Source organism: Mirounga leonina, unplaced genomic scaffold (genome assembly GCF_011800145.1).
Source record: "Mirounga leonina isolate KUSES-001 unplaced genomic scaffold, KU_Mleo_1.0 Mir_129, whole genome shotgun sequence".
NCBI lineage: Eukaryota > Metazoa > Chordata > Mammalia > Carnivora > Phocidae > Mirounga > Mirounga leonina.
The window spans coordinates 20,776,809-20,803,765 of NW_023270323.1; the positions used below are offsets into that span (position 1 = coordinate 20,776,809).

At 38.0% G+C, this 26,957-nt stretch overlaps 1 protein-coding gene across 2 annotated transcripts in view; it reads left to right on the forward strand.

The window, feature by feature from the left end:
• NUP54 (nucleoporin 54) overlaps positions 1–10,740 on the forward strand; it is a 31,628-nt gene extending 20,888 nt beyond the window's left edge. Inside the window, exons 9-12 of one of the 2 annotated variants that reach the window (XM_035004764.1) lie at positions 2,375–2,482; positions 6,876–6,995; positions 7,684–7,794; positions 9,838–10,740. In XM_035004764.1, coding sequence (XP_034860655.1) covers positions 2,375–2,482; positions 6,876–6,995; positions 7,684–7,794; positions 9,838–9,966 — 468 coding nt within the window. In that variant the 3' untranslated portion in view covers positions 9,967–10,740. The remainder of the gene's footprint in view (positions 1–2,374; positions 2,483–6,875; positions 6,996–7,683; positions 7,795–9,837) is intronic. The other variant, XM_035004765.1, reaches the window with a different exon arrangement.
• Positions 10,741–26,957: the final 16,217 nt, after the last annotated feature.

Genomic DNA, 26,957 nt, shown 5'->3' on the forward strand with positions numbered 1-26,957 from the left:
GTATGCCAGAGGTTGGGGACAGTGGTAACTCACCACCAGTTCAGTGGTACTTCAAATTCATGTCTTCTTCCCCAATCCTCTTGCCACTATTTTTCAGAGTCCTCAAATAGTTGCCCATGCATTCAAGTTTTATAGCTATATTCAGTAGGAGAGAGAAAGTAGCATATACTTAAGTCCATCTTGTCCAAAATCAAAATTGTTCCTATCTTTTGCTAGTTTTTCTGTTGCACTTAACTTTTCTTTACTGAATTTCAGGAGTTCACCATTACTCTGGATTTTAATCTCTAGTCTGATTATATTGTTCAGATATCTCCTCCTTTCTCATCTCTCTGCCAACTCTGCAGTGTCCTTAGTTGAACAGAAAACTTTAATGTAATAATATCCACTAGTATCTTGCCCTGGTTTCTTCTTGGGAATTTGCTCAAGAAATCATTCCTTACCCCAAGTTCTGAGAGTCTCCTACATTTTTTTTCCCTAATATTTTAGAGCTTAACCTTCCACATTGGGGTCTTCTATCCTCATGGAGTTCCAAGTTTGCACAATAAGTGGTATGAACCCAACCTTGTTTTTCTCTAGTGGGTCAGATTTTCCAATGTCGTCCATAAATAACATCCAGTGTTATTTTCCCCCAATGATTTATCAAAGCATTTATGCTATCAGGTCACCATATGTGCATATATATATATGATGTATTCTGTTCTTTAATCAGTGGCTTTGTAGTTTATTTCAGCATGTGATACAGTGAATCTGATTCTTCTTTCACAGTTGTGGCATCTTTATAGATCTTTACTGTTCTATTAACAGTATTATAATCAGTTTGTCAAAATGCTAGAATTTAGGGGCGCCTGGGTGGCTCAGTCGTTGGGCGTCTGCCTTCGGCTCAGGTCATGATCCCAGGTCCTGGGATCAAGCCCCGCATCGGGCTCCCTGCTCAGCGGGAAGCCTGCTTCTCCCTCTGCCTCTGCCCCTGCTTGTGTTCCCTCTCTCGCTGTGTCTGTCAAATAAATAAAATTTTAAAAAAAACAAAAAACAAAAAAACCCTAGAATTTTAGTTGGAATTGCATTAAACATTATTTGTAGAGAATTGAATCTTCATAAATTATTCCATCATGAACATGTTACATTTCTTTACTCATTGAGGTCTTTACTCATTGAGGTACTGTCCTTTGAAACAATTTTAAATACTTTATTTTTATTATGTTAGTCACCATACAGTACATCATTAGTTTTTGATGTAGTGTTCCATGATTCATTGTTTGCATATAACACCCAGTGCTCCATGCAATACGTGCCCTCCTTAATACCCATCACTGGGTAACCCATCCCCCCCCCCCCTCCCCTCTAAAACCCTCAGTTTGATTCCCACAGTCTATAGTCTATCATGGTTCGTCTCCCCCCCTGATTTCCTTAAAAACCTTGTGCATTCTTCCTTGGGTTAATTCCTAGATTTATAGTGTTTGTGAGTAAATACTGAATGGTAACATTTCCATTTTTTCTTAGTTACTGCTGGTTTAGAAGACCACTCTATAGTCTTTCGTGTCTGGAAGCCTGCCAACTCCTCAAAACTGGGGGGGGGGCGGGGGGGGAGTACCTAGGTTACATAGTATAAAACATGGCTACCTACTTTTGTTCCTTCAGCATGACCTGTCACTGGAAAGTTTCCTTAAAAGGTGACATGTCCAGGTGGACACAACTAAAATATGTCTTGCACAGTCTTCTTACCCTCTTTCTTGTAACCTCTTAATATAGCCAATGCCAAAGAATGATTAATTATGATAGGAACAATTATGGGATTAATTCAGGTTGGGTAGCTTTAGTGAAATTAGATTTAACTCCCACCTGTAAGGTTAAGACTTCATAAGGCAGAACAGTATGCTTTCAGGCCAGGCAAAGAGCAAATCCAAGATGCAGAGGCATAAAAACGTATTTGGTTGTATGATTAATATCCTTCCTTTCCCCCTACACTCTGATCAGTCCCTCTCAAGTATTCTGCAGCAGTTCATATTGGACTATACTATCCAGAAGTAGTTAGATTTAATTGTCTATTAATGCCACTCCTGGATGTCACTATAGCTATTGACTTTTTCCATTCATGGGCTGGTTGTTAATATTACTAAAAATTTCTTATTTCTGAAGTATATGTTTTTTCTGTGCACTTTGCCTCATCACTAAATTTCCTAGAGCTCTTAAACCTTTGAGTGGTACTTTTTAATTTTTAGATGCACAAAGGGGAAGAAATATAAGGCAGATTTAAAGAGTTTATATTTTGAGAGATGAATCTATCTCATTTTAGAATTAGACTTTGCATATAGATAAACCTGATAAATATTTGTGATGTCTATACTTACCTTCAAAACTTTCTTTTAAAAAACAGATCATATCTGAAGATATTAGTGAATTACAGAAGAATCAAACTACAACTATGGCCAAAATTGCACAATATAAGAGGAAACTCATGGACCTTTCCCATAGAACCTTACAGGTAGTAATTTGGAAAAATTTTTTGAATAGTTTTAAGACGGTATGTGGGACAGTGCTTAATAGAGATTTTTTTGGAATAGAGAAAAACATACTGAAAGGAAGTAATAGTAACTTGAAACTGAAAGTACCGAACTTCCTCAGTAAAACTTGGAAGATGGAGGAGAGGTCTCACAGGAGTGGGTGAAGAAAGTAAATATATTCTAAAATTCACAACTTATTGAGAGGGTAGAAGCAGTGAAGAAATAAATCATCTTGGTGCAAAGAAAGCCTGTATCAGATCACTAACATCCAGTTTTCATAAAAGTAGTAGAAAAAAAATACTTGATTTTTCAGTGCTAGAAAAGGGAGTATAACCATTAATGAAAATAATAGGATGAAAAACAAGAGAACTTCAAAATTAACAGAGGGAATAAAAGCATGAACAGCAACAAAAATTGAAATTATAAACAATCATGAAGACAGAACCATTACCTGTCAGAATCCGTGGAATACAGCAAGAGCTGTAGGCAGAGTAAAATTTATAGCCTTTAAGCCTTCTTTTTAAAATACAAATGCAAAAAATAAGGAACCTAGTACTCATGAAGTTAGAAAGACTATCAAGAGAAGCCAGTAAGAGAGAAATAAAGATATGAAATGAGTGAAACAAGAAAATTAATCATAGTACAGAAAATAAATTGAAAGCTATTTCTTTGAAAAGGTCTTTTAAAATAGCTAAATATAAGTCTGAAGGAAGAAAAGAAAAATTAGTAGTAAGAAAGGAAACATTACTATAGATAACAGAACAGAATGGGAAAATACTTCATGAAATTCAGGGCAACAAATTTGGGAGCTAGAGAAAATAGCTTAATTTTGCTGATTTTATTTTTGCTAAAAAATCATCTACAAGAGACGCAAAAATCTTAAATAGACAAATACTACAGAAACAATTGAGAAACTTAGTAAATATCAACCATGGAAAAATACCAAGGCCAGATAGTTTAATTGCTGAACTTCGTCTAACCACTAAAGAGCTATTTCCAAAGTTGTTGTTATTCTAAATAAAAGGAAAAATATATAGACCATCTCCCTGTTTTTTAAAATCACTTTGAGATAAAATTCACCAGCCATACAATACACCCATTTAAAGTATACAGTTCACTGGTTTTTAGTATATTTAGTCTGTGCAACATGGCCACAATCAATTTTTGAACCTTTTCATCACCCCAAAAAGAAACTCCATCCCTATTAGCAGTCACTCCCCATTTCATCCCAAACCCCCCAGCCCTAGGCAACCACTTTCTGTCTCTATGGATTTGCCTCTTCTGGACACTTCATATAAATGGAATCATGAGATGTGGTCTTTTGTGACTGGCTTCTTTCATGTAGCATAGTGTTTTCAAGGTTCATCTGTGTTGTAGCATGTAATAATACTTTTTATTGCTGAATAATATTCTGTTATATGAACATACCACATTTTTAATCTATTCATCAATTGATAAACATTTTGGTTGTTTCCCCTGTTTGGTTATTATGAATGTTGCTTTTAACATTTGTGTACAAATGTATGGATGTGTGCTTTCATTTTCTTGGGTACATAAACCTAGGATTGGAATTGCTTGATCATATGGTAACTCTATGTTTAACGTTTTGAAGAACTGCTAAAAACTGTTTTCCAGAGCAGCCACACTATTTTACATCTGTTTTTAGTACCCCAAAATAAAAATCTATTAACAGATACTTCTAATAAATAAGAGATACAAATTATGCTACGTGAAAGCAGCCAGATTTAAAGGCTACATATGACATAATTCTGTTTTTATGATGTTATGCAAAAAACAAAACTAGAGACAGATAACAGATCCATAGTTGCAAGGGGCAGGTAGTCAGGGGAGAGGAGTGACTACAAGGGGTAAATGGAAATGATCTGTACCTTGATTCTGGTGATGGTAACATGATTTTATCAAGATTCATGGTAACTGTACACCTAAAATGGGTGGATTTTGTTATATGTGGATCATACCTCAATAAATATGACCAAAACAACAGAAGTGCAGTAGTTTTAAATGAAATATAAGCAAAAAGATTCGAACTATTTATCAAATCCTATAAGAATATACTGTGACTAAGTAAGGTTTATTTCAGGAATGCAGGGTTTTATAACAGGAAATCTATCAGCATATAATTTATCATGATCAACACATTAAAGAAAAAAATACAATAAAGACTTTAGCAAAAATTCAAAGAAGCAAAGCACTAAAATCACATTTCAGAAATACTCAATATTATTAAGTGTTATCTTGGAGGTTTTCATAAATATAATGAATAGGTAAGTAAGTAACTTAACATAAACATTGGAAGAGATTTTCTTTTTGCTAATGACTTGATAGTGTATCTAGAAAACTCAAGGGGAAGAAAACATAGAATATGGTTGAGATGGCTAGATAGAAGATGCATGTACAAAAACTAGCATTTCTTTATACTAGTAGTGGAATTAGGAAAATACTCCATTTACTGTGATGAAAAATTGTAAAATACTTAGGAATAAATTTATGAGGGAAGTAAAAAAATGTGAGATAAAGTCTTTACAAATAGACATATAAACCATATTCTTAGATGAGATTTACTATTCATTTAATAAGTTTAGAAAATACAACTTTTAAAGACTTGATTAAAATCTTTCAGTTCATAAAGAAGGGTAAGTGAGAATAGCTTTTGAGGGAACAAAATAGTGAAGGGGATTTGTCAGATTTTAGAATCTATTTTAAAGGTTCTGTAACAAATCAGTGTGGGATTGGCATAGAATTGGACAGTAAAGATAATAGAACAGAATAGAGAATCCAGAAATAGATAAATAGATGCCAGTATATCTTAAAATTTAGTGTGACAAAGTGGTAGTATCTCAATTCAGTTGGTTTATTTAATAAATAATGCTAGAGTAACTGGCTATCTAGGGGAAAAAATGGACTGCTGTATTTTACCATAGACAAAAATAGGTGGATTAAAGAGATTTAACTCTAACAAATTTATGAAGCTACATGCACAGCCCTAGGGATTGGAGAGATTTTTGGCCAGAAAGCCAGGAACTGTAAAACAAAACTGGCTAAATAATTAGAAAATTTTCTGTAGCAAAAGGTACCAGAAGCCGTTTGTCAGTAGTCATGTGACAGATACCAGAAAAAGAAAATTGAATTTGCAAATGGCACTGATTATTCATATTATACAAAGAGATCCTTTAATTCTGACCAAAAAACCCAAGTGAAATATGGGTAAAGAATGTGTAAAGGCAGTTCACCAAAGAGCAAATGCAAAGTAGTTCTTCACTATTAAAAGATGCTCCTCGAAATAAGTCAAACAGAGAAAGACATGTATCATATGACCTCACTGATATGAGGAATTCTTAATCTCAGGAAACAAACTGAGGGTTGCTGGAGTGGGGGGTGGGGTGGGAGGGAGGGGGTGACTCGGTGATGGACACTGGGGAGGGTATGTGCTCTGGTAAGCGCTTTGAATTGTGCAAGACTGTTGAATCTCAGATCTGTACCTCTGAAACAAATAATGCAGTATATGTTAAGAAAAAAAAAGAAGGTAGCAGGAGGGGAAGAATGAAGGGGGGGAAATCGGAGGGGTAGACGAACCATGAGAGACGATGGACTCTGAAAAACAAACTGAGGGTTCTAGAGGGGAGGGGGGGTTGGGAGGATGGGTTAGCCTGGTGATGGGTATTGAGGAGGGCACATTCTGCATGGAGCACTGGGTGTTGTGCACAAACAGTGAATCATGGAACACTTCATCTAAAACTAATGATGTATGGGGATTAACATAAGAATAAAAAAAAAAAGATGCTCCTTTAACTTTCAGGGAAGTGCAGATTAAAGAAAAAAATGTGGGTTCCATTTATACTCATTAGTTTGGGGAAAATTTAAACAACTTACTGATGATTGGTATGTGGGGAAAAGGATACTCTCATGTGGCTTATGAATCTAAATTGTTTGTGAAACAATTTAGGAGCTTCTGTTAGACTGAAAACATGCTTTTAAATCCAGCAGTTTCATTCTTGGCCGGGGGGGGGGGGGGCGGGTTCTGTATCAGCGAATCTATCTATCTATAAATGTTTATTACAGTATTTATAATATCAAAACTAGAAACAAAATATATACCCCTCAATAAGAGGAATAACTGAATAAATTATTGGTTATTAATGCATGAAAAATTACGCAGGCATTAAAAACAAATTAGAGGCATGTATCAATATACTAATGTAGACTGCCAAATAAAAATGGGCAAACCTAATTCAAATCTTGAACTCTTTTAAGATTCTCATCTGGTCTCTTTCAACAACTGACTGTAATAAAATTACATAACTAAAAAGAGAATCATGATTCTATTGGTATTGTTGATGGGTTTTCTTTATATAGGTCCTAATCAAACAGGAAATTCAGAGGAAGAGTGGGTATGCCATCCAAGCTGATGAAGAGCAACTGCGAGTTCAGCTAGATACAATTCAGTGTGAACTGAATGCACCTACCCAGTTTAAGGTAGGCATTTGTAAGACCATAAAGCTAGAATTTGCTAGTCTTCAAAAAGAGGAATTTTGTATACTGGTTTTTATTAAATATTTTGCTCTTTAATCAAAACTTCCCTTCTAAAGTAGACTTTTTTTTTTTTTTAAAGATTTTATTTATTTATCTGACAGAGAGAGAGAACAAGTAGGCAGAGAGACAGGCAGAGGGAGAGGGAGAAGCAGGCTGCCTGCTGAGCAGGGAGCCCGATGCGGGGCTCGATCCCAGGACCCTGGGATCATGACCCGAGCCGAAGGCAGACGCTTAACCGGCTGAGCCACCCAGGCGCCCCTAAAGTAGACTCTTAATGTTGTTTTTGGCTTGTGTTACTGTTTCACATAATGGACAGAGGGAGAATTAGGTAACTTTATTAGAGTAGTACCCATCCTTTTAAAAAAAAAAAAGATTCTCTCGGGCGCCTGGCTGGCTCAGTCAGTAAAGTGTCCGACTCTTCATTTTCAGCTCATGATCTCAGGGTCATGAGATCGAGCCCTGTGGCAGGCTCCCTGCTCAATGGGGAGTCTACTTGAGATTCTCTCCCTCTCCTTTTGCCCCCCCCCAACACACACGTGCACACACACACTGTCTCAAATAAAGAAATCTTAAAAAAAAAAACCAAAAACCTGTTGTTAGCAGTTGTAATTGGACTCGGTCTTATTTTTAGGGCCGACTAAATGAACTGATGTCCCAAATCAGGATGCAGAATCATTTCGGAGCAGTCAAATCTGAGGAAAGATACTACATCGATGCAGATCTGTTACGAGAAATCAAGCAGGTAAGTGCACTAGCACCTTTTAAAAAGGTGAATTCACTTCACATCCGTTAGGCTTGCTAATGCCCAAAAAAGAAACCTAAGAAGTTTGACAAGGATGTGAATAAAATAGGATCCTTATGCATTGCTGGTGACAATGTAAAATGGTGTGGCTGTGGAAAACAGTTAAAACAAAAAAATTAATCCTCTGTCTACCTGTATGATCAAAAAATTAAACCTCTGTCTACCTGTATGATCCAGCAGTTCTACTTCTGGATATATACCTAAAGAATTGAAAGCTGGGACTTAGATATTTGTACTTCTGTGTTCTTAGCATTATTCACAGTAGCCAAAATGTGGAAGCAACTCAAGTGTCCACAGATAGATGAATAAACTACATGCAGTATATATACATTGTGGAATATTATGCAGCCTTATTAAAAACAAAGGAAATTCTGACACTCACTACAACATGGATGAATCCTGAAAATGTTATGCCAAGTGAAATAAGCCAATTTTTATAAAAGGACACATATTGTATATAATTCCACTTAGCGGAGTACAGTTCACAGAACGGTGGTTGCCAGGGGAGGGGGAGAGGGGGATGAATATTAGATGAATACAGAATTGATTTGGGAAGATGAAAGTTCTAAAGTTATAGTGATTTTTGTGTAATGTGAATATACTTAATGCTACTGAACTGTACACTTTCAAGAACGGTTAAAATGAGTATTTCGATGTTTTGTATATTTTATAATATAAGACGAATTCAGTTAGTAGAGGCATAGAGGTCCCAAGACCCTGCTCTTCAATGGGCAGGTGGTAGTGGCGGCGGCAGCAGCACTTGAGAGGTCATTAGAAAGGCGTGTCAGTCCTTACTCTGTCCCTACTTAATCTGCATTTTATTTAAGGTCAGTGACTTGTATGTACATTGAAGTCTGAGAAGTAACTGCTGTACATCATATTCCCAGCCTGTATGCTACATATAAATTGTGAATATGTCCAGTTATGCGTCCCTTCAGGGGACCTGGCTAGAGGTTGGGGTGGCCAAAACCACTCCAACCACTTTTAGACTTATTTGGTTTGAAAAATTTGGAAAGTACTGCTCTAGCTTATTTCCTTTAGTATAGATACAGTTAGGTTTAATGAAAAATAACCGTTGACTGTATCTAAAGAGATCAGAATGGTAAATTTTATAGAACATCTTTGGTGGGACTGTCGGCATGGCCCTGAGGATTTTAGATGGTTATAATTATCCACAAATTCAATTTTATTATGTGCTTTAGAATGGATATTGTCATTTTATACAGTTAAAAGACCAGTTTGGCCCCTAGATTCTTGGGAACTTAGGTATACAGACACTTGATTATATCCCATTGTAAATATCTACAATAAAATGAGCTGAGAAAGATTTCAGCATATTGAGGTAAAGAGTTGTTAACTATATTAAAGAGTTTATGCAGTAAAATCTGGAATAACATAAACACCTACCTAAAACAATGAAAAGCAGTGTATTGTTTTGGGATTGAATCACATCTCATCACCTAGTTTAGGACCTCGAGCAAGTTTCTTACCTGCATCTCAATTTTTTTTATCTGTGGCACCAAAGGGTGCTTAAAAGAATATTAAATAACTTACTTAGTACCCACGAGGCTCTAAAAACTGCCTTAACACCTGGATACTTAAAAATGTCAGCAGTTGTAGTTACCACATTATCATTATTACATACTTTATACTTCAAAACCTGAAAATTCAGTTTACAGAATGATTATTTTGCTAGTCCTCTATATTCGGGTACCTTCTTGCATTCCACTTTAATATAAAATCTGTATCTTCTGTAAAATTTCTGTTGAAGATATTCATTTGATTGTTTTTTACAGTATGTTATTATAGGTCATAGAAATGTGTTAGCAAACGATGTAGTATGAATGTTTACGCATGTGCACTATATTTAGAGCAGCTGTTAAGTGCTGTATTGCTGGTGAAATAGTGAAAAGTCCTTATTCCTGTGGGTAACTTGCACTTTAATAGATTAACATATTAATCTATTTTTTTAATCCCTTCTAGCATTTGAAACAACAACAGGAAGGCCTTAGCCACTTGATTAGCATCATAAAAGATGACCTAGAAGATATAAAGTTGGTAGAACATGGATTGAATGAAACCATCCACATCAGAGGTGGTGTTTTCAGTTGACAGTTCGCAAACCTATGTTAAGGGTTTGTGAAATGTATCTTCTTGCTACATCAGACCTTCCTTAAGAAACTGATCACATGGAGGGAAAAAAAGGGAAAACAATCCTCTCCTGGCTTTTGAGGAGTTACTGACAAATTACTTTTCATCAAATCTGAAATGACGTCCACTTCACAGCTCTTCAGAGATAGCCTTTGAAAGATTTATACCTGAAAGCTGTTCTTTACTGTACAAGAGAAGTACATAATTACCAAAAATATGTACCATTGTACATTTTGACCACAGCATTCTTAAAACTAATCAGTGTTTAGTGATTATTCTCCATTGAGCCTGTACTCTGCTTTCCATAGCAAGTAAATATGAAATACCTACTTTGCACATAACAAAATAAACTATAACTACTTGGCTGTTGGAGCTTTGTACTTCAGGATGTAAATGTACATCAGTTTTTATATATTTGTGAATTCATCTGTGGGAGGAGTAAAGGAAATCGAAGAGTATTTAAAGATTAATGTGGTTTTCTTTTCATTCTATAAAGATTTGAAAATATATTTTTATATTTTACTTATTTGGAATTCACAGAACACACAAGTGATTAGGATATAACAAAATTACATTTTATCATTTTTGCAACTTTTTTTGTTTTTTAGGCCTTTTTATTTCTAAAAAAATAAATTGATTGTAATTACTTTTATATAATTCTGTCTGATGCTTTATTTGGCTATGGGAGAGTAACCATGTCCTCACAAGTATTAAATCATAATCACAATTCAAGAATTTCAGTCTTAAGTCTGATTTTTCCCTAAGTAAAATGTATCAATGCTGACATAGTTTGACTAGCTTATGGCAGATAAAACTTACTTCAAGTACCATCTACAGTAAAGAATTCTCTAATATATCATTAGTATTTGAAAACAACTAGAAAATCTGAACTAGATCATGTGAAAGTGATTTTTGAACAATCAGAAATTTGACTACAGACTTCAAGCTAGCCTGCATGTTGGCCCCTCTAGTAATGCTTTAACTTGGCATTTCTGTATGATGCTTTGGCTTATAATGAGAGGTGTTTTGAGAAACAGGCCCATGAGTTTTGCCAGTGTGTTTATGGGGATGGTGATGAGTGTGATACATATCCAGAGGTCATCCTTTCAGATCCCACTGAAGGAATTTCTGTCCATTTGCAAACTAGGTAAAGTTGTATAAGAGACTGGGAATTTTAGAAATGATTCTAAGTTAGCTGCTAAAAGTTGGCAGCCACTTTTGCCAAGCTGGTGGCATGCAAACTTGTTAATACTCTCTTCCATCATACTTTCCTACTCAATTCGTTGCAATTCCAACCGTGCTGGAAGAGGAATTTCTTTCCTTGTGTTTTCTCCTTGGCCCAGAAAACAGGCAATCTCATTCTTCTCTTCCATGTAGCAGAGTATAGGAGGTGTTTCTGTCCTTCTATACACCCTCATACTAGGAAGAGAGTTGTTGACCTAACCGATGAGAAGTTTTACTCATTGAGCCATAAATGCTAGTGCACAGATTGCTAATCGTGCATGCCATGTTCACTTCTCTAGCCTTTCATTTTTTTGTGCTCTGATATTCTCAGGCTGCTAATTTCACAAGATAAATACTCCTAGGCAGGGTCCAGGGCCTGCCTTTTAAAGACTGACCCAGCCAGCCTCCTAAGTTTCAAACAATCCCACAGACTGCAGGTGTTAAGGCAGGCCCATCACCTCTGTTCATGTGGCCTTTTAGATAACGGGACTTGGTCAAAGTATAGCTGTGGTCGGAGTAAGTACGTGACAGTCAAGTTCTTGTGTAGGTGGGTAGGAAGGGGGAGGACCCACTTTGGCCTGAGGACTAAGTTGTACAGCACAATTTATAGTTCTGTGTTTAATCTTCAACTGGCTAACAGTTCTTGTGGCCATGAAGAAGAGAGGTAAACAGAACTGAAGCACACTGCGACTACAGGGAAGATGGTGGCATAGGAGGATCCTGGGCTCTCGTCCCCCGACAGACACTGAGGATGCAACTAACATGACGCAACGAACTCTGAAAATGACCTCAACAGTAACAGCACGGCTCTTCCACAGCTAGAGATATAAACACACACACACACTCAGAAGGGCAGGGGAGGCAAAGATGCAGTTAAGAATCAAATAGCATGGTGGTGACCCACAAGCGGGAGGGATACACAGGCATGGAGGTCTTCCCTGAGGAGGGGATCAGATCCCAAATAGGGTACTGCCAACCCTGGAGGTGTTCCTGGGAAGATGAGCCATAATAACATCTGGCTTTGAAAAATCAGCAGGACTTCTCACCAGGAGACACCGGGAGGGCAACAGGAAACGGAGACTCCACCCCCAAAGGGCCAGAGCCCTAAAAAACCGGGTTCGAGAACCAGCACCGAGGCAGCAGTTCAAAGAGTCTGGCTTATGCGTGAAGATTTACTGACTAATTTTAGGGTATGTGCTGGAGGGGTATGGATCTGTCAGCGCTCTCCATGACAAGACCTGCTAGGGCGCACAATTGTTCTTGCCCCCCACCACCGTCCTGGAGCTTCGCTGGCCAGCTGCCAGCAGGAGCCAGGTGACACTCCACCTACCCTGCTATCCCTGCTCACCCAGCCCTGGAGTTCCCCTGTGGACCTGTCTCAGCAGGCTCCCTCCAGAGTAGCTCCTACCACGCTAAACCCAGCAGGCAGCCTCCTCGCCCCAGGCCCTTCCAAACCAAATCCTGCCCCGGGAAGGCGGGGAGAGCGGCCAAGCCCTGCCCTCCAGCACACACACACACCAGTGGCAGCCAGGCCTCCCAGCCACCTGCACCAGGAACTAAACCCACCCCATCAGCACGGCCGGAGCAGCTACAGCTGTGCCTGGCAGCCAGCCATGCGCGCAATGAGTCCTGCCCACCAGGGTAGCTGCAGCCGCGGCAGCCAGGTCTCGCGCTCACCTGTGCTGCAGGCCCGCTCTACCCACCAGCGCATCCTCAGCACTCACGGCCCTCCAGTCACAAAAGGAGGGCGCATGCAGCCCACACGTGACACCCCTGGAGTGCCAGCTTCTAGAGACCAAAGGGACTATGCTACTGGGCCCCACAGGATGCCTTCTATATAAGGCCACTACTTTCAAGTGTGGACTAGGAGATGTAGCTGACCTACCTAATGCACAGAAACAGAGAGCCAGACAAAATGAGGAGACAACAAAAGAAGACAAACCTCAGAAAAAGAACTAAATGAAACAGACAAGCAATCTACTCGATAAAAGAGTTCAAAGTAATGGTCATAGAGATGCTCAGACTTGAGACCAGAGTGGATACACTCAGAACTCTAACAAAGAAGTAGAAAATATAACAAAGAACCAGTGAGAGCTGAAAAATACAGTAACTGAAATGAAAACCACACTAGAGGGAACCAAAAGTATGTTAAACGATGCAGAAGAATAGATCAACCAGTCTAGAAGACAGGGAGGGTGGTGGAAACCACTGAAGTTGAGCAAAAAGAAGAATAATTTAAAAAATTAGGCCAGATTACGGGAACTCTGCAACAACATCAAGTGTACTAACATTTGTATTATAGGGATCCCAAGAGAATAGAGAAAGAGGCAGAAAACTTATTTGAAGAAATAAAAGCAGGTAACTTCCCTAATCTGGGGAAGGAAATGGACATCCAGGCCCAGGAAGCCCCAAACAAATGAACCCAAGAAGGTCTACACCAAGACACATAATAATTAAAATATCAAAAATTAAAGATAAAATCTTAAAAGCAGCAAGAGAAAAGCAACTAGTTACATAAAGGGAAACCCCATAAGGCTATGAGCTGACCGTTCACCCGAAACTACAGGCCAGATGGGAGTGGCATGATAAAGTGCTGAAAGGAAAAAACCTAAAACCAAGAATATTCTACCCAGCAAAGTTATCATTCAGAACTGAAGGAGAGATACAGAGTTTCCCAGCAAAATTTTAAAAAGTTCATCACTACTAAACCAGCCTTACAAGAAATGTTAAAGGGACTTCTTTAAGCAAAAAAAAAAATCATACCTAGAAGAAAACTATGGAAGAACAATTTCACTGGTGAAAGCAAAATATATAGTAAAGGTATGAGATCACTTATAAAGCTAGTATGTAGGTTAAGACACAAAAGTAGTATAATCAATTGTATCTACAATATATACAATTGTGTATCTACAATAAAGGATACACAAAAAGATGTAAAACATGACATCATATACATAAAACATGGAGAGGGCAAGTAAAAATGTAGTGGTTTTAGAATGTGTTTGAACTTAAATGACCATCAACTTACTATAGACTAACATATAATCTAGTATTACACACACACACACAGGATGTTATAACCACAAACCAAAAACTTGTGATACACAAAAAATAAAGAAGAATCCAGGCATAATACTATAGAATGTCATCAAATCACAAGGGAAGAAAGCAAGATAAGAAAAAAGGATGGGTGGCTTAATCACTTGAGCATCCAACTCTTAATTTTGGTTCAGGTCACAATCTCAGGATTGTGAGATTGAGCCCCACATCAGGCTCCACACCTAGTGGAGTTTGGAAAACAAAACGAAAAAGCCAGGAAACTACATTAAATGACCAGAAAACAATTAATAAAATGGCAATAAGTACATGCTTATTAACAATTACTTTAAATGTAAAGAGACTAAATGTTCCAATCAAAAGACAAAAGGTGACTGAATGTATAAAAAAACAAGACCCATCTATATGTTGCCTACCAGATACTCACTTCAGACCTAAAGACAATACAGACTGAAAGTGAAAGGAAAAAGATATTCCATGCAAAAGGAGGCCAAAAAAAAAAAAAAGAAAAAAGCCAGGGTAGCAATACATATATTAGATGAAGTAGACTTTTAAATGAAGACTGTGGTTGGCTGGGAAGATGGAGGAGGAGGACCCTAAGCTCACCTAAGTCCCATGGATACAACCAGATAACACCCATATCAGTGTAAATAACCTAGAAAACCCGAAGACTGGCAGAACAAACTTCACAACTAAAGGCTAGGAAGAGGCCACATCAAAGAAGGTAGGAAGAGCGAAGATGCGGCCAAGGAGCAAATCAGACCATGGCCATCCACAGTGGGGAGGGAGCTGGTGTGCAGAGAACGGCAGAAAATAGACTTTCACACCAGGGAGTCAGTCCAAGAATGGGGAAGACAAATCTCCATAATATTTGCCTTTGAAGGTGAGAGGCGCTAAATATTTTGAGTTCTTAAAACCAGCAGGACTTAACAGCCTAGAATTTAAAAAATTAGTGGTTTCAGCTCAGCCTAGACAGCATTCAAAGTGGAGTTTCCACCATAAAGAGAAAGCACAACAACCCACCCATGCAAATATAGCTTAGAACTAGCAGTTTGAAAAACACAAGGGGCAGACGGGAGGGATAATGATTTCCTCAGCTCAGAATGCAGCTCAGAGACAGGCATCACAGGGAAATCCCTCCAGGAACAAAGGAACTGGTAGGCACCATTTCTCTCCTCCAAGCCCCAGCATAAACAATGGCCACCTGTGAAAAGTAGTGTGGTGCTGAAACTCCTTACCTAACTTGCTGGCACTAAACCCTGTCCCCCCTTGCTTCAGCAGATCCGCCTTCCCAGTCATACTTGCCTGAGTCCTGGCTCCATGGGGCCCTCCCCAAGAAGACCTATGCAAACCCTGGCAACACCACATCTCCTGACCCACCCGTTTTACAGGACCTCAGTTCCTCTGGCAGGGGGCAGGTCTCATTTTGCAGGCAAACCACCACACACCTTGCTGCCCACAATAGGCAAAGAGAGGCTCTGCAGACAACTGGACTGAAGGTAAAAAAGAGACAAAGACTCAACAGCAGAGCACACACAACACACATAGGAGACACTCCCTGAAGCACTAGGCACTGGGGACCAAGGGACACTGCACTGCAGGGCACTATAAGACCTCTCCTTCACAAGGCTATTATTGTTAAGAGCAAAAGAAGTAGCTGACTTTCTTAACCTATAGAAACAGATACAGAAAGTCAGACAAAATGAGACAAAAATATCTCCCAAATGAAAGAACAGGACCAAACCACAGCAACAAACCAAAGTGAAAAGGATATAAATAATATGCCTGATAGAGAATTTAAAGTAATGATCATAAGATACTCACTGGACTGGAGAAAAGAGTGGAGGACATCAGTGAGACCCTTTAGAAAGAGATAAAAAAGAACCAATCAGAGATGAACACAATCGATGACATTAAAATACACCTGACGGAATAAACAGCAGGCTATATGAAGCAGAAGAACAAATTAACGACCTGGAATGGGGTGCCTGGGTGGCTCAGTTGTTAAGCGTCTGCCTTCGGCTCAGGTCATGATCCCACGGGCCTGGGATCGAGCCCTGCATCGGGCTCCCTGCTCAGCGGGAAGCCTGTTTCTCGCTCTCCCACTCCCCCTGCTTGTGTTCCTGCTCTTGCTATCTCTCTCTCTCTGTCAAATAAATAAATAAAATCTTAAAAAAAAAAAAAAAATTAATGACCTGGAAGGCACAGTAATGGAAAGTAACTAAGCTGAGAAAAAGACGAAATTATGCAAGCTGAGAATAGTGTTAGGGAACTCAGTAACTCCATCAAGTGTAATAACATCCACATTACAGGGACCTCACAAGAAGAGAGAGATAAGGGGGAAGAAAATTTATTTGGAAGAAATAATAGCTGAAAACTTTCCTAATCTGGGGAAGGAAACAGATATCCAGATCCAGGAGGCAGAGACATTCTCCCCCATCCCACATAACCAAAGGAGGTCCAAACCAAGACACAGTAACTAAAATGTCAAAAAGTCGCAATAAAGAAAAAATTTTAAAAGCAGTAAGAGAAAACAAGACAGTTACATGCAAGGGAAAACGCCCCCCTAAGGCTATCAGAGGTTTTCAGCAGAAATTTTGCAGGCCAGAAGAGAGTGGCATATATTAAAAGTGCTGCAAGAGAAAAATCTGCAGCCAAGAATACTCTATCCAGCAAGGTTATCATTCAAACCTGAAGGAGAGATAAAGAGTTTCTCAAAAAAAACTAAGGAGTTCACAGTCACTAAACCAGCCCTACAAGAAAAACTAAAAGGGACTTTTTGAATAGAAAGACCATAAGGGAGAGTATGAAAAATAAAAAAACAAAAGCAGTAAAAATAAATATTTCTATAAAAATTAGTCAAGGGATTCATAAAGTAAAAGGAGGTAAAATATGATACCATACACTTAAAATGTGGGGAGGAGAGGAGTAAAGAAGGGGTTTAAACTTAAGCAACCATCAACTTAATATAGACTGCTCTATGCAAAAGACATTATATGCAAACCTAATAGAAACCACAAATTAAAAACCAAGTAATAGAGGGTGCCCAGGTGGCTCAGTTGGTTGGGCGGCTGCCCTCGGCTCAGGTCATGATCCTGGAGTCCCGGGATCGAGTCCCGAATTGGGCTCCCGGCTCGGCAAGGAGTCTGCTTCTCCCTCTGACCCTCCCCCGTCTCATGTGCGCGATCTCTCTCTCATTCTCACTTTCTCAAATAACTAAATCTTAAAAAAAAAAAAAAAAGTAATAGATATGCAAAGAATAAAGAGAAAGGAATCCAAGTATATCACTAAAGAAAACCAAAAATCATGAGAGCAAGAAAATAGAGAAAATCTATAGAAACAACAACAAAGCAAGTAACAAAATGGCAATAAATACATATTATCAGTAATTACTTTGAATGTAAATGGACTAAACATTTCAATCAAAAGACATAGGGTGCAGGGCACCTGGGTGGCTCAGTTGGTTGGGTGTCCATTTCGGTTTCGCCTTGGGTCATGATCTCAGGGTTGTGGGAGTAAGCCCCTCATTGGGCTCCATGCTCAGTGGGGAGTTTTCTCTCTCTCTCCCTCTGCCCCTCCCAGTGCATGCATGCACTCTCTAAAATGGGTAAATAAGGGGCACCTGGGTGGCTCAGTCAGTTAAGCCGCTGCCTCTGGCCTAGGTCATGATCCCAGGGTCCTGGGATCAAGTCCTGCATTGGGCTCCTTGCTCAGCAGGGAGCCGGCTTCTCCCTCTCCTCCCCACTTGTGCTCTCTCTCGCTATCTCTGTCTCTCTCTCTCAATAAATAAAATCTAAATGAATAAATAAAATGGGTAAATAAATCTTAAAAAAAAAAAACACAGGATGACAGAGTGGGTAAGAAAATAAGACCCATGTATATGCTGCCTACAAGAGACTCAATTTCAGACTGAAAAACATCAGCAGACTGAAAGTGAGGGGATGGTGGGGTATGTGGGTGGCTCAGTCAGTTAAGGTTGGCCTTCAGCTCAGGTCATGATCCCAGGGTCCTGGAACTGAGCCCCGAGTCAGGCTCCCTGCTCAGCGGGGAGTGCTTCTCTCTCTCCCTTCAACCCCTCCCCCCCCGCTCATGTTTTCTCTCTCTCCTTCTCTCCCCAAAATAAATTAAAATTAAATTAAAAAAAAAAAAAGTGAGGGGGCACCTGGGTGGCTCAGTCGGTTAAGTGTCTCCCTTCGGCTCAGGTCATGATCCCAGAGTCCTGGGACTGAGCCCTGCATAGGGCTCCCTGCTCAGCAGGGACTCTGCTTCTCCCTCTGTCCCTCACCCCACTCATGCTCTCTCTCTATTAAATAAATAACATCTTATAAAAAAAAAAGTGAGGGGATAGAGAAACATCATGCAAATGGATGCCACAAGAAAGCCAGCGTAACAATATTTATATTGGACAAAATAGATTTTAAAACAAAGACTGTAACAAGAGACAAAGACACTATGTAATAATCCAGGGGACACCCCAGTAAAAGGATATAGCAATGTAACTATTTATGCACCCAACATGGGAGGACCCTAATATATAAAACAGTTAATAAAAACATAAAAAAATCAATAGTAATACAGTAATAGTAGGGGACCACTAACACCCCACTTACCTGGATGGACAGATCATCCAAACAGAAAATCAACAAGGAATGACACACTGGACCAGATGGACTTAACAGTATATTCAGAACATTCCATCATAAAACAGGAGAATTTTGCAAGCGCACATGGAACATTCTCCCGAAAAGATCACATTTTAGGCCACAAGACAAGTTTCAACAACTTCAAAAAAAAAAAAAAATTCAAAGCTATACCATACTTTTCTGATTATAACACTATGAAACTAGAAATCAACCACAAGAAAAAATCTGTGCTCACAAGTACATGGAGGTTAAATAACATGCTATTAAACAATGAATGGGTCAACCAAGAATTCAAAGAAGAAATTAAAAATTACAAGAAAACAAATGAATATGAAAACACAACAGTCCAAAAATCTTTGGGATGCAGAATAAGTGGTTCTAAGAGGGAAGTTTACAGCAATATAAACCTACATCGAGAAACCAGAAAAATCCAAAGTAAACAACCTCACTTTACACCTAAAGGAGCTAGAAAAAGAACAACAAACAAAACCCCAACTCAGCAAAAGGAAGAAAATGATAAAGAGCAGAAATAAATTATATAGAAACTAAAAAAACAAAACAAAAACAAATCAATGAAAACAGGAAGCTTGTTCTTTGAAAGGATCAACAAAATGGATAAACCTCTAGCAAGACTCTTAAAAAAAAAGAGAGAACCCAAAGAAACAAAATCATTAATGAAAAAGGAGAAATAACAACCAAGACTACAGAAATACAAACATTTATAAGAGAATATTATGAAAACCTACATGCTAACAGACTGGATAATTCAGAAGAAACGGATAAATTCCTAGAAACATATGACCTATCAAAACTAAAGCAGGGAAAAATAAAACAACTAAAGCAGGAAGAAATAGAGAATTTGAACAGACCAATTACCAGCAGTGAAACTGAATCAGTAATCAAAAAACTCCCCAAAATAAAATTCCAGGACCATTTGGCTTCACAGGTGAATTCTATCAAACATTTAAAGAAGAGTTAATACCCATTCTTCTCAAACTATTCCAAAAAAATACAAGAAGAAAGAAAATTTCCAAATTCATTCTATGAGGCTAGTATCACCCTGATACCAAAACCAGATAAAGACACTACAAAAAAAAAAAGGAGAACTATAGGACAATATCTTTCATAAATATAGATGCAAAAGTCCTCAACAAAGTATTAGCAAACTGAATCTAACAATACATTAAAAAGTAATACACCACGATCAAGTCAGATTTATCCCTGAGATGTAAGGGTGGTTCAATATTCACAAAACAATCAACATGATACATCACATCAATAAGAGAAAGGATAAAAAATATACGATCATTTCAATAGCTGCACAAAAAGCATTTGACAAAGTACAACATCCATTCATGATAAAAACCCTCAACAAAGTAGGTCTAGAGGTAACATGCCTCAACATAATAAAGGCCTGATAGGAAAAACCCACAGCCAACATCATACTCAATAGTGAAAAAAGGAGAGCTTTTCCCCTAAGGTTAGGAACAAAACAAGGACAGCCACTCTCCCCAATTTTATTCAACATAGTACTGGAAGTCCTAGCCATAACAATGACACAACAAAAAGAAATAAAAGGCATCCAAATTGGCAAGGAAGAAGCCAAACTCTATTTGCAGGTGACATGATACTATAGATGGAAAACTCTGAAGATCCACCAAAAAACTACTAGAACTGATAAATGAATTAAGTAAAGTTGCAGGATACAAAATCAATGTAGAGAAATCTGTTGTTGCCTTCTTATACACTAATAATGAAGCACCAGAAAGTGAAATTAAGAACATCCTGACTGAGCCTGGGTGGCTCAGTTGGTTAAGCATCTGCCTTCCACTCAGGTCATGATCCCAGGGTCCTGGGATTGAGCCCCGAATTGGGCTCCACACCTGGTGGGGAGTCTGCTTGTCCCTCTCCTTCTGCCCCTCCCCTCCTGCTTGTGCTGTCTCTCTCAAATAAATAAATCTTTTAAAAAAAAAGTCCCATTTACATTTGCACCAAAAACAAAGTATCTAGGAATAAACTAAAGATGTAAGAGATCTGTACTCAGAAAACTATAAAACACTGATGAAAGAAATTCAAGATGACGCAAAGAAATGGAAAGACATTCCATGCTCATGGGTTGGAAAAACAAATACTGTTAAAATGCCTATAACTACCCAAAGCAATCTACAGATTTAATGTAATTCCTATCAAAACACCAACAGCATTTTTCACAGAGCTAGAACAATCCTAAAATTTGCATGGAACTACAAAAGACCCTGAATAGCCAAAGCAATCTTGAAAAAGAAAATCCCGGAGGTATCACATTTCCCGATTTCAAGTTAAATTACAAGTGGTAGTAATCAAAATGGTATGGCATAAAAACAGATACACAGATCAATGGGAAAGAACAGAAAATCCAGAAATCCACAATTATATGGTCAATTAATCTTCAACAAAGGAGGAATGGAAATGGGAAAGAGACAGGCTCTTCAACAAATAGTGCTGGGAAAACTGGAGAGCAACATGCAAAAGAATGAAACTAGACCACTTTCTTTCACCATACACAAAAATAAACTCAAAATGGATTAAAGACCTAAATGTGAGACCTGAAACCATAAAACTCCTTGAAGAGAGTACAGGCAGTAATTTCTCTGATATCGGCCCTAGCAACATTTCTCTAGGTATGTCTCCTGAGGCAAGGGAAATAAAAGCAAACATAAATTATTGGAAATTCATCAAAATAAAAAACTTCTACACATCAAAGGAAACAACCAAAACTAAAAGCCAACTTACTGAATGGGAGAAGATATTTGCAAATGACATATCCGATAAATAGTATCCAAAATATATAAACAACTAATCCAACTCAATACCCAAAAACAAATAATTTGATTAAAAAATGGGCAGAAGATATGAACGCACATTTCTCCAAAGAAGACATCCAGATCACCAACAGACACATGAAAGGATGTTCAACATTACTCAACATCAGGGAAATGAAAACCAAAACCACAATGAGGTATCATCTCACACCTCAGAAGGGCTAAAATAAAAAATACAAGAAACAACAAGTGTTGGTGAAGATGTGGAGAAAAAGGAACCCTCTTGTACTGTTGGTGGAAATGCAAATTGGTGCAGCCATTGTAACAGTATGGAGATTCCTCAAAAAATTAAAAATAGAACTACCCTATGATCCAGGAATTGCACTACTGGGTATTTACTTAAAGAATACAAAAACACTAATTCAAAGGGATATGTGCACCCCTATGTTTATTGCAGCATTATTTACAATGGCCAAATTATGGAAGCAGCCTAAATGTCCATTGGTACCTGACTGGATAAAGATGAAGTGGTATATATACGTATATACAATGGAATATTATTCAGCCATAAGAATGAAATCTTGTCATTTGCAACAACATAGATGGATCTAGAGAGTATAATGCTAAGCAAAATAAATCACTCAGAGAAAGACAAATGCCATATGATCTCACTCATATATAGAATTTAAGAAACAAAACAAATGAGCAAAGGAAAATAAAAAAGGAGACAGAGGGCACTTGGGTGGCTCAGTCGGTTAAGCATGTGCCTTTGGCTCAGGTCATGATCCTAGCGTCCTGAGATCTAGTCCCATATCGGGCTCCCTGCTCAGCGAGGAGTCTGCTTCTCCCTCTGCCCCTCCCCTCTGGTTCATGCTCTCTCTCTTGCTCTCTTGCTCAAATAAATAAAATCTTAACAAAAAAAAAAAAAAAAGAGAGAGAGACAAACCAAGAAACAGACTCAACTATAGAGAACAAACTGATAGTTACCAGAGGGGTTGGTGGGTGAGGGATGGGGGAAGAACACACTTATCATAATGAAAAAAAAAATGATTAAAAATAAGTAAATAAAATGAAGACTGTAACAAAGGACAAGGGTATTAAATAATGATACAGGGATCAATCCAACAAGAGGATATAACAATTATAAATGTACACCCAACATATGAGCACCTAATATATAAAGCAAATATTAATAGACCTAAGGGGAAACTGTCCCTGATACAATTAATAGGAGACTTTAACACCCCACTTACATCAACAGATAGATCTAGACAGAAAATCAGTAAAGAAATTGTGGCTTTGAATAACATATGAGACTAGATGGATTTAACAGATATATACAGAATATTCCATCCAACAACAGAATACACATTCTTCTCAAGTGCATAGGGAATATTTTCCATGAAACATCACGTTAGGCCACAAAAGAAACCTCAATAAATTTAAGGTGACTGAAATCATATTAAGTATCTTTTCCAACCATAACATTATGAAACCAGAGCTCTGTTACAAGAAAAAACTTGAAAAAAAACAACCTCAGGAAGACTAAGCAACACACTATCAATAAACAATGGATCAAGAAAGAAATCAAAAAGAGGAAATGACAAAATACCTTGAGACAAATGAAAATGGCAACACAATGGTTCAAAATCTTTGGGATACAGCAAAAGCAGTTCTAAAAGGAAAGTCTATTAGCACTAAACCTAATAATCAAGAAACAAGAAAAATGTCTCACAATCTAATCTTACACCTAAAGGAACCAGAAAAACAACAAAGCCCAAAGTTAGTTGAAGGAAGGAAATAATAATGATCAGAGCAGAAATTAACATAGACTAAAAAAACAATATAAAAATGATTAATGAAACTACGCTGTTTCTTGAAAAGATAAACAAAACTGATAAACCTTAAACCAAACTCATCAAGAAAAAAAGAGGACCCAAACAAATCAGAAATGAAAGAGAAGTTACAACCGACACCACAGAAGTACAAAGGATGAGAGACTACTATGAAAAATATATGTCAACAAATTAGACAACATAGAAGAAATACATATATTTCCAGAAACATAGAATCTTCCAAGACTGCATCAGGAAGAAACAGAAAATGTGAACAGACCAATTACTGGTAACAAAATCAAACTGGTAATCAAAAAACTCCTAACATCAAAAGTCTAGGACCAGACAGCTTCACAGGTGATTTCTATCCAACATTTATTTATCTATCTATTTATTTTAAAGATTTTATCCATTCATTAGTCAGAGAGAGTGAGAGAGAGCAAGTACACAGCAGGGGGAGCAGTAGGCAGAGGAGAAGCAGGCTCCCCACTTAACAAGGAGCCCAATGTGGGACTCGATCCCAGGACCCTGAGATCATGACCTGAGCCGAAGGCAGACGCTTAACCCACCGAGCCACAGGCATCCCTAATTTTTTTTAAGTTTTATTTATTTATTTATTTGACAGAGAGCACAAGCAGGGGGAAAGGCAGAGGGAGAGGGAGAGGAAGAGGGAGAAGCAAGCAGTCTCCCCACTGCGCAGGGAGACTGATGCAGGGCTCAATCCCAGGACCCTGGGATCATGACCTGAGCTGAAGGCAGACACATAACCAACTGAGCCACACAGGTGTCCTCTACCCAACATTTAAAGAAGAGTTAATACCTATCCTTCTCAAGCTATTCCAAAAAATAGAATAGGAAAGAATGCTTCCAAATTCATTCTACCGAGACCAGTATTATTCTGATACCAAACCCAGAAAGAGACACTACAAAAAAAAAAAAAATTACAGATCAATATCCCTGATGAACATAGATGCAAAAATTCTCAACAAAATATTCACAAACCACATTCAACAATACATTAAAAAAAGGATCATTCACCACAATCAAGTGGAATTTATTTCAAGGATGCAAGCAAGCACAGTTCAATATCTACAAATAAATCAACATGATGTATCACATTAACAAAATTAAGCATAAATCATTTCAATAGATGCAGAAAAGGGACGCCTGGGTGGCTCAGTCAGTTAAGCGTCTGCCCTCGGCTCAGGTCATGATCTCAGGGTCCTGGGATCGAGTCCCGCATTGGGCTCCCTGCTCAGTGGGGAGCCTGCTTCTCCCTCTGCCTTCTGCTCCCCCTGCTTGGATTCTCTGACAAATAAATAAAATCTTAAAAAAAAAAGATGCAGAAAAAACATGTGACAGAATTCAACATCCATTTATGATAAAAATTCTCAGCAGAGTTGGTAGAGAGGGAACGTACCTCAACAAAATAATAGGCCATATATGACAAGCCTACAGCTAACATACTCAATGGTGAAAAGCTGAAAGCTTTTCTTCTAAGATCAGGAACATGACAACGATTTCCACCCTCACCACGTTTATTCAACATAGTACTGGAAGTCCTAGCTGTGGCAATCAGACAAGAAAAGGAAATAAAAGGCATCCAAATTGGTAAAGAAGAAATGAAACTGTCACTATATGCAGGTGATATGACATTATATATAGAAAACCCTAAAGACGCCACCAAAAGACTACCAGAACTAATAAATGATTTGGTAAAGTTGCAGGATAAAAAATTAATATACAGAATCTGCTGTGTTCCTATATACCAGCAACTATCAGAAAGAGAAATTAACAATCCCACGTACAATTACCTCAAAAAGAACAAAATACCTAGAACAAATTTAACCAAGGAGGTAGAAGAACTGTTATGTACTCTGAAAACTATTAAGATTACTGATGAAAGAAATTGAAGATGACACAGATAAATGGAAAGATACTCTGTGCTAATGAACTGGAAGAATAATATCAAAATGTCCATACCAACCAACCAAAGCAATCTACAGATTCAGAACAATCCCTATAAAAATGCCAACAGTATTTTTCATAGAACTAGAACAAATAATGCTAAAATTTGTATGGAACCACAAAAGACCCCAAATAGTGACAGCAATCTTGAGAAAGAACAAACCTGGAGGTATCCTTTATTTCAAACTACACTATAAAATCTATCGTGTTCAAAACAGTATGGTACCAGCATAGAAAAGACACACGGATCAACTGAACAGACTGGAGCGGCCAGAAATAAACCCATATTTATATTGTGAATTAATCTATGATAAAGAAGGACTAATATACAACATGGAAAAGACCGTCTCTTCAATAAATGGTGCTGGGAAAACTGGACAGCTACACGAAAAGAATCAAGTTGGATCACTTTCTTATACCACATACAAAAATAAACTCAAAATAAGTTAAAGACCTAAATGTGAGACCTGAAACCATAAAACTCCTAAAAGAAAACATAAAAGTAATAAACTTCTGGACATTGGCCCCAGAAATATTTTCCTGGATCTGGCCCCTCAGACAAGGGAAATAACTGGAACTACATCAAATGAAAAGGCTTTTTGCACAGCAAAGGACCATCAACAAAACAAAAAGGCAACCCTATGGAATGGGAGAACATATTTGCAAATTACATACTAATAAAGGGATGATACCCAAAAAAATATAAAGAATTCATACAACTAACCAAAAAAATAAACAATCTGATTAAAAATGGGCAGAGGATCTGAATATGAATTTTTACAAAGAAGACATACAGATGACCAACAGATACATGAAGAGATGCTCAACATCACTAATCATTAGGGAAATGCAAACCAAAACCATAATGAGATATCACCTCACACCAGTCAGAATGCCTAGTACCAAAGAGAGAAGAAATAACAAGTGTTGGTGAGGATGTAGAGGAAAGGGAACACATGTGCATTGCTGATGGGAGTGTAAATTGGTGCAGCCAACATGGAAAACGTATGGCGGTTCCTCAAAAAATTAAAAATAGAAATACTACATAATCCAGTAATTCCACTACTGGGTATTTAGCCAAAGACAACCAAAACACTAACTCAAAAGATACATGCACCTCAAGCTCACTGAAGCATAATTTGTAAGAGCCAAGATATGGAAGCAACCCAGTGTCCACTGATAAATGAATGGATAAAGAAGTTGTGGTGTATATACAGTGGAATATTACTCAGCCATAAAGGGAATGAAACCTTGCCATCTGTGACAACATGGATGAACTAGAGGGTATTCTGCTAATTAAGTCAGACAGGGAAAGACAAATATCATATGATTTCATTGATAGGTGCTATCTAAAAAATAAAAAAAAAAAAGAACAAACCAAACACAGAAACGGACCCCTAAATACAGAGAACTGGTGGTTGCCA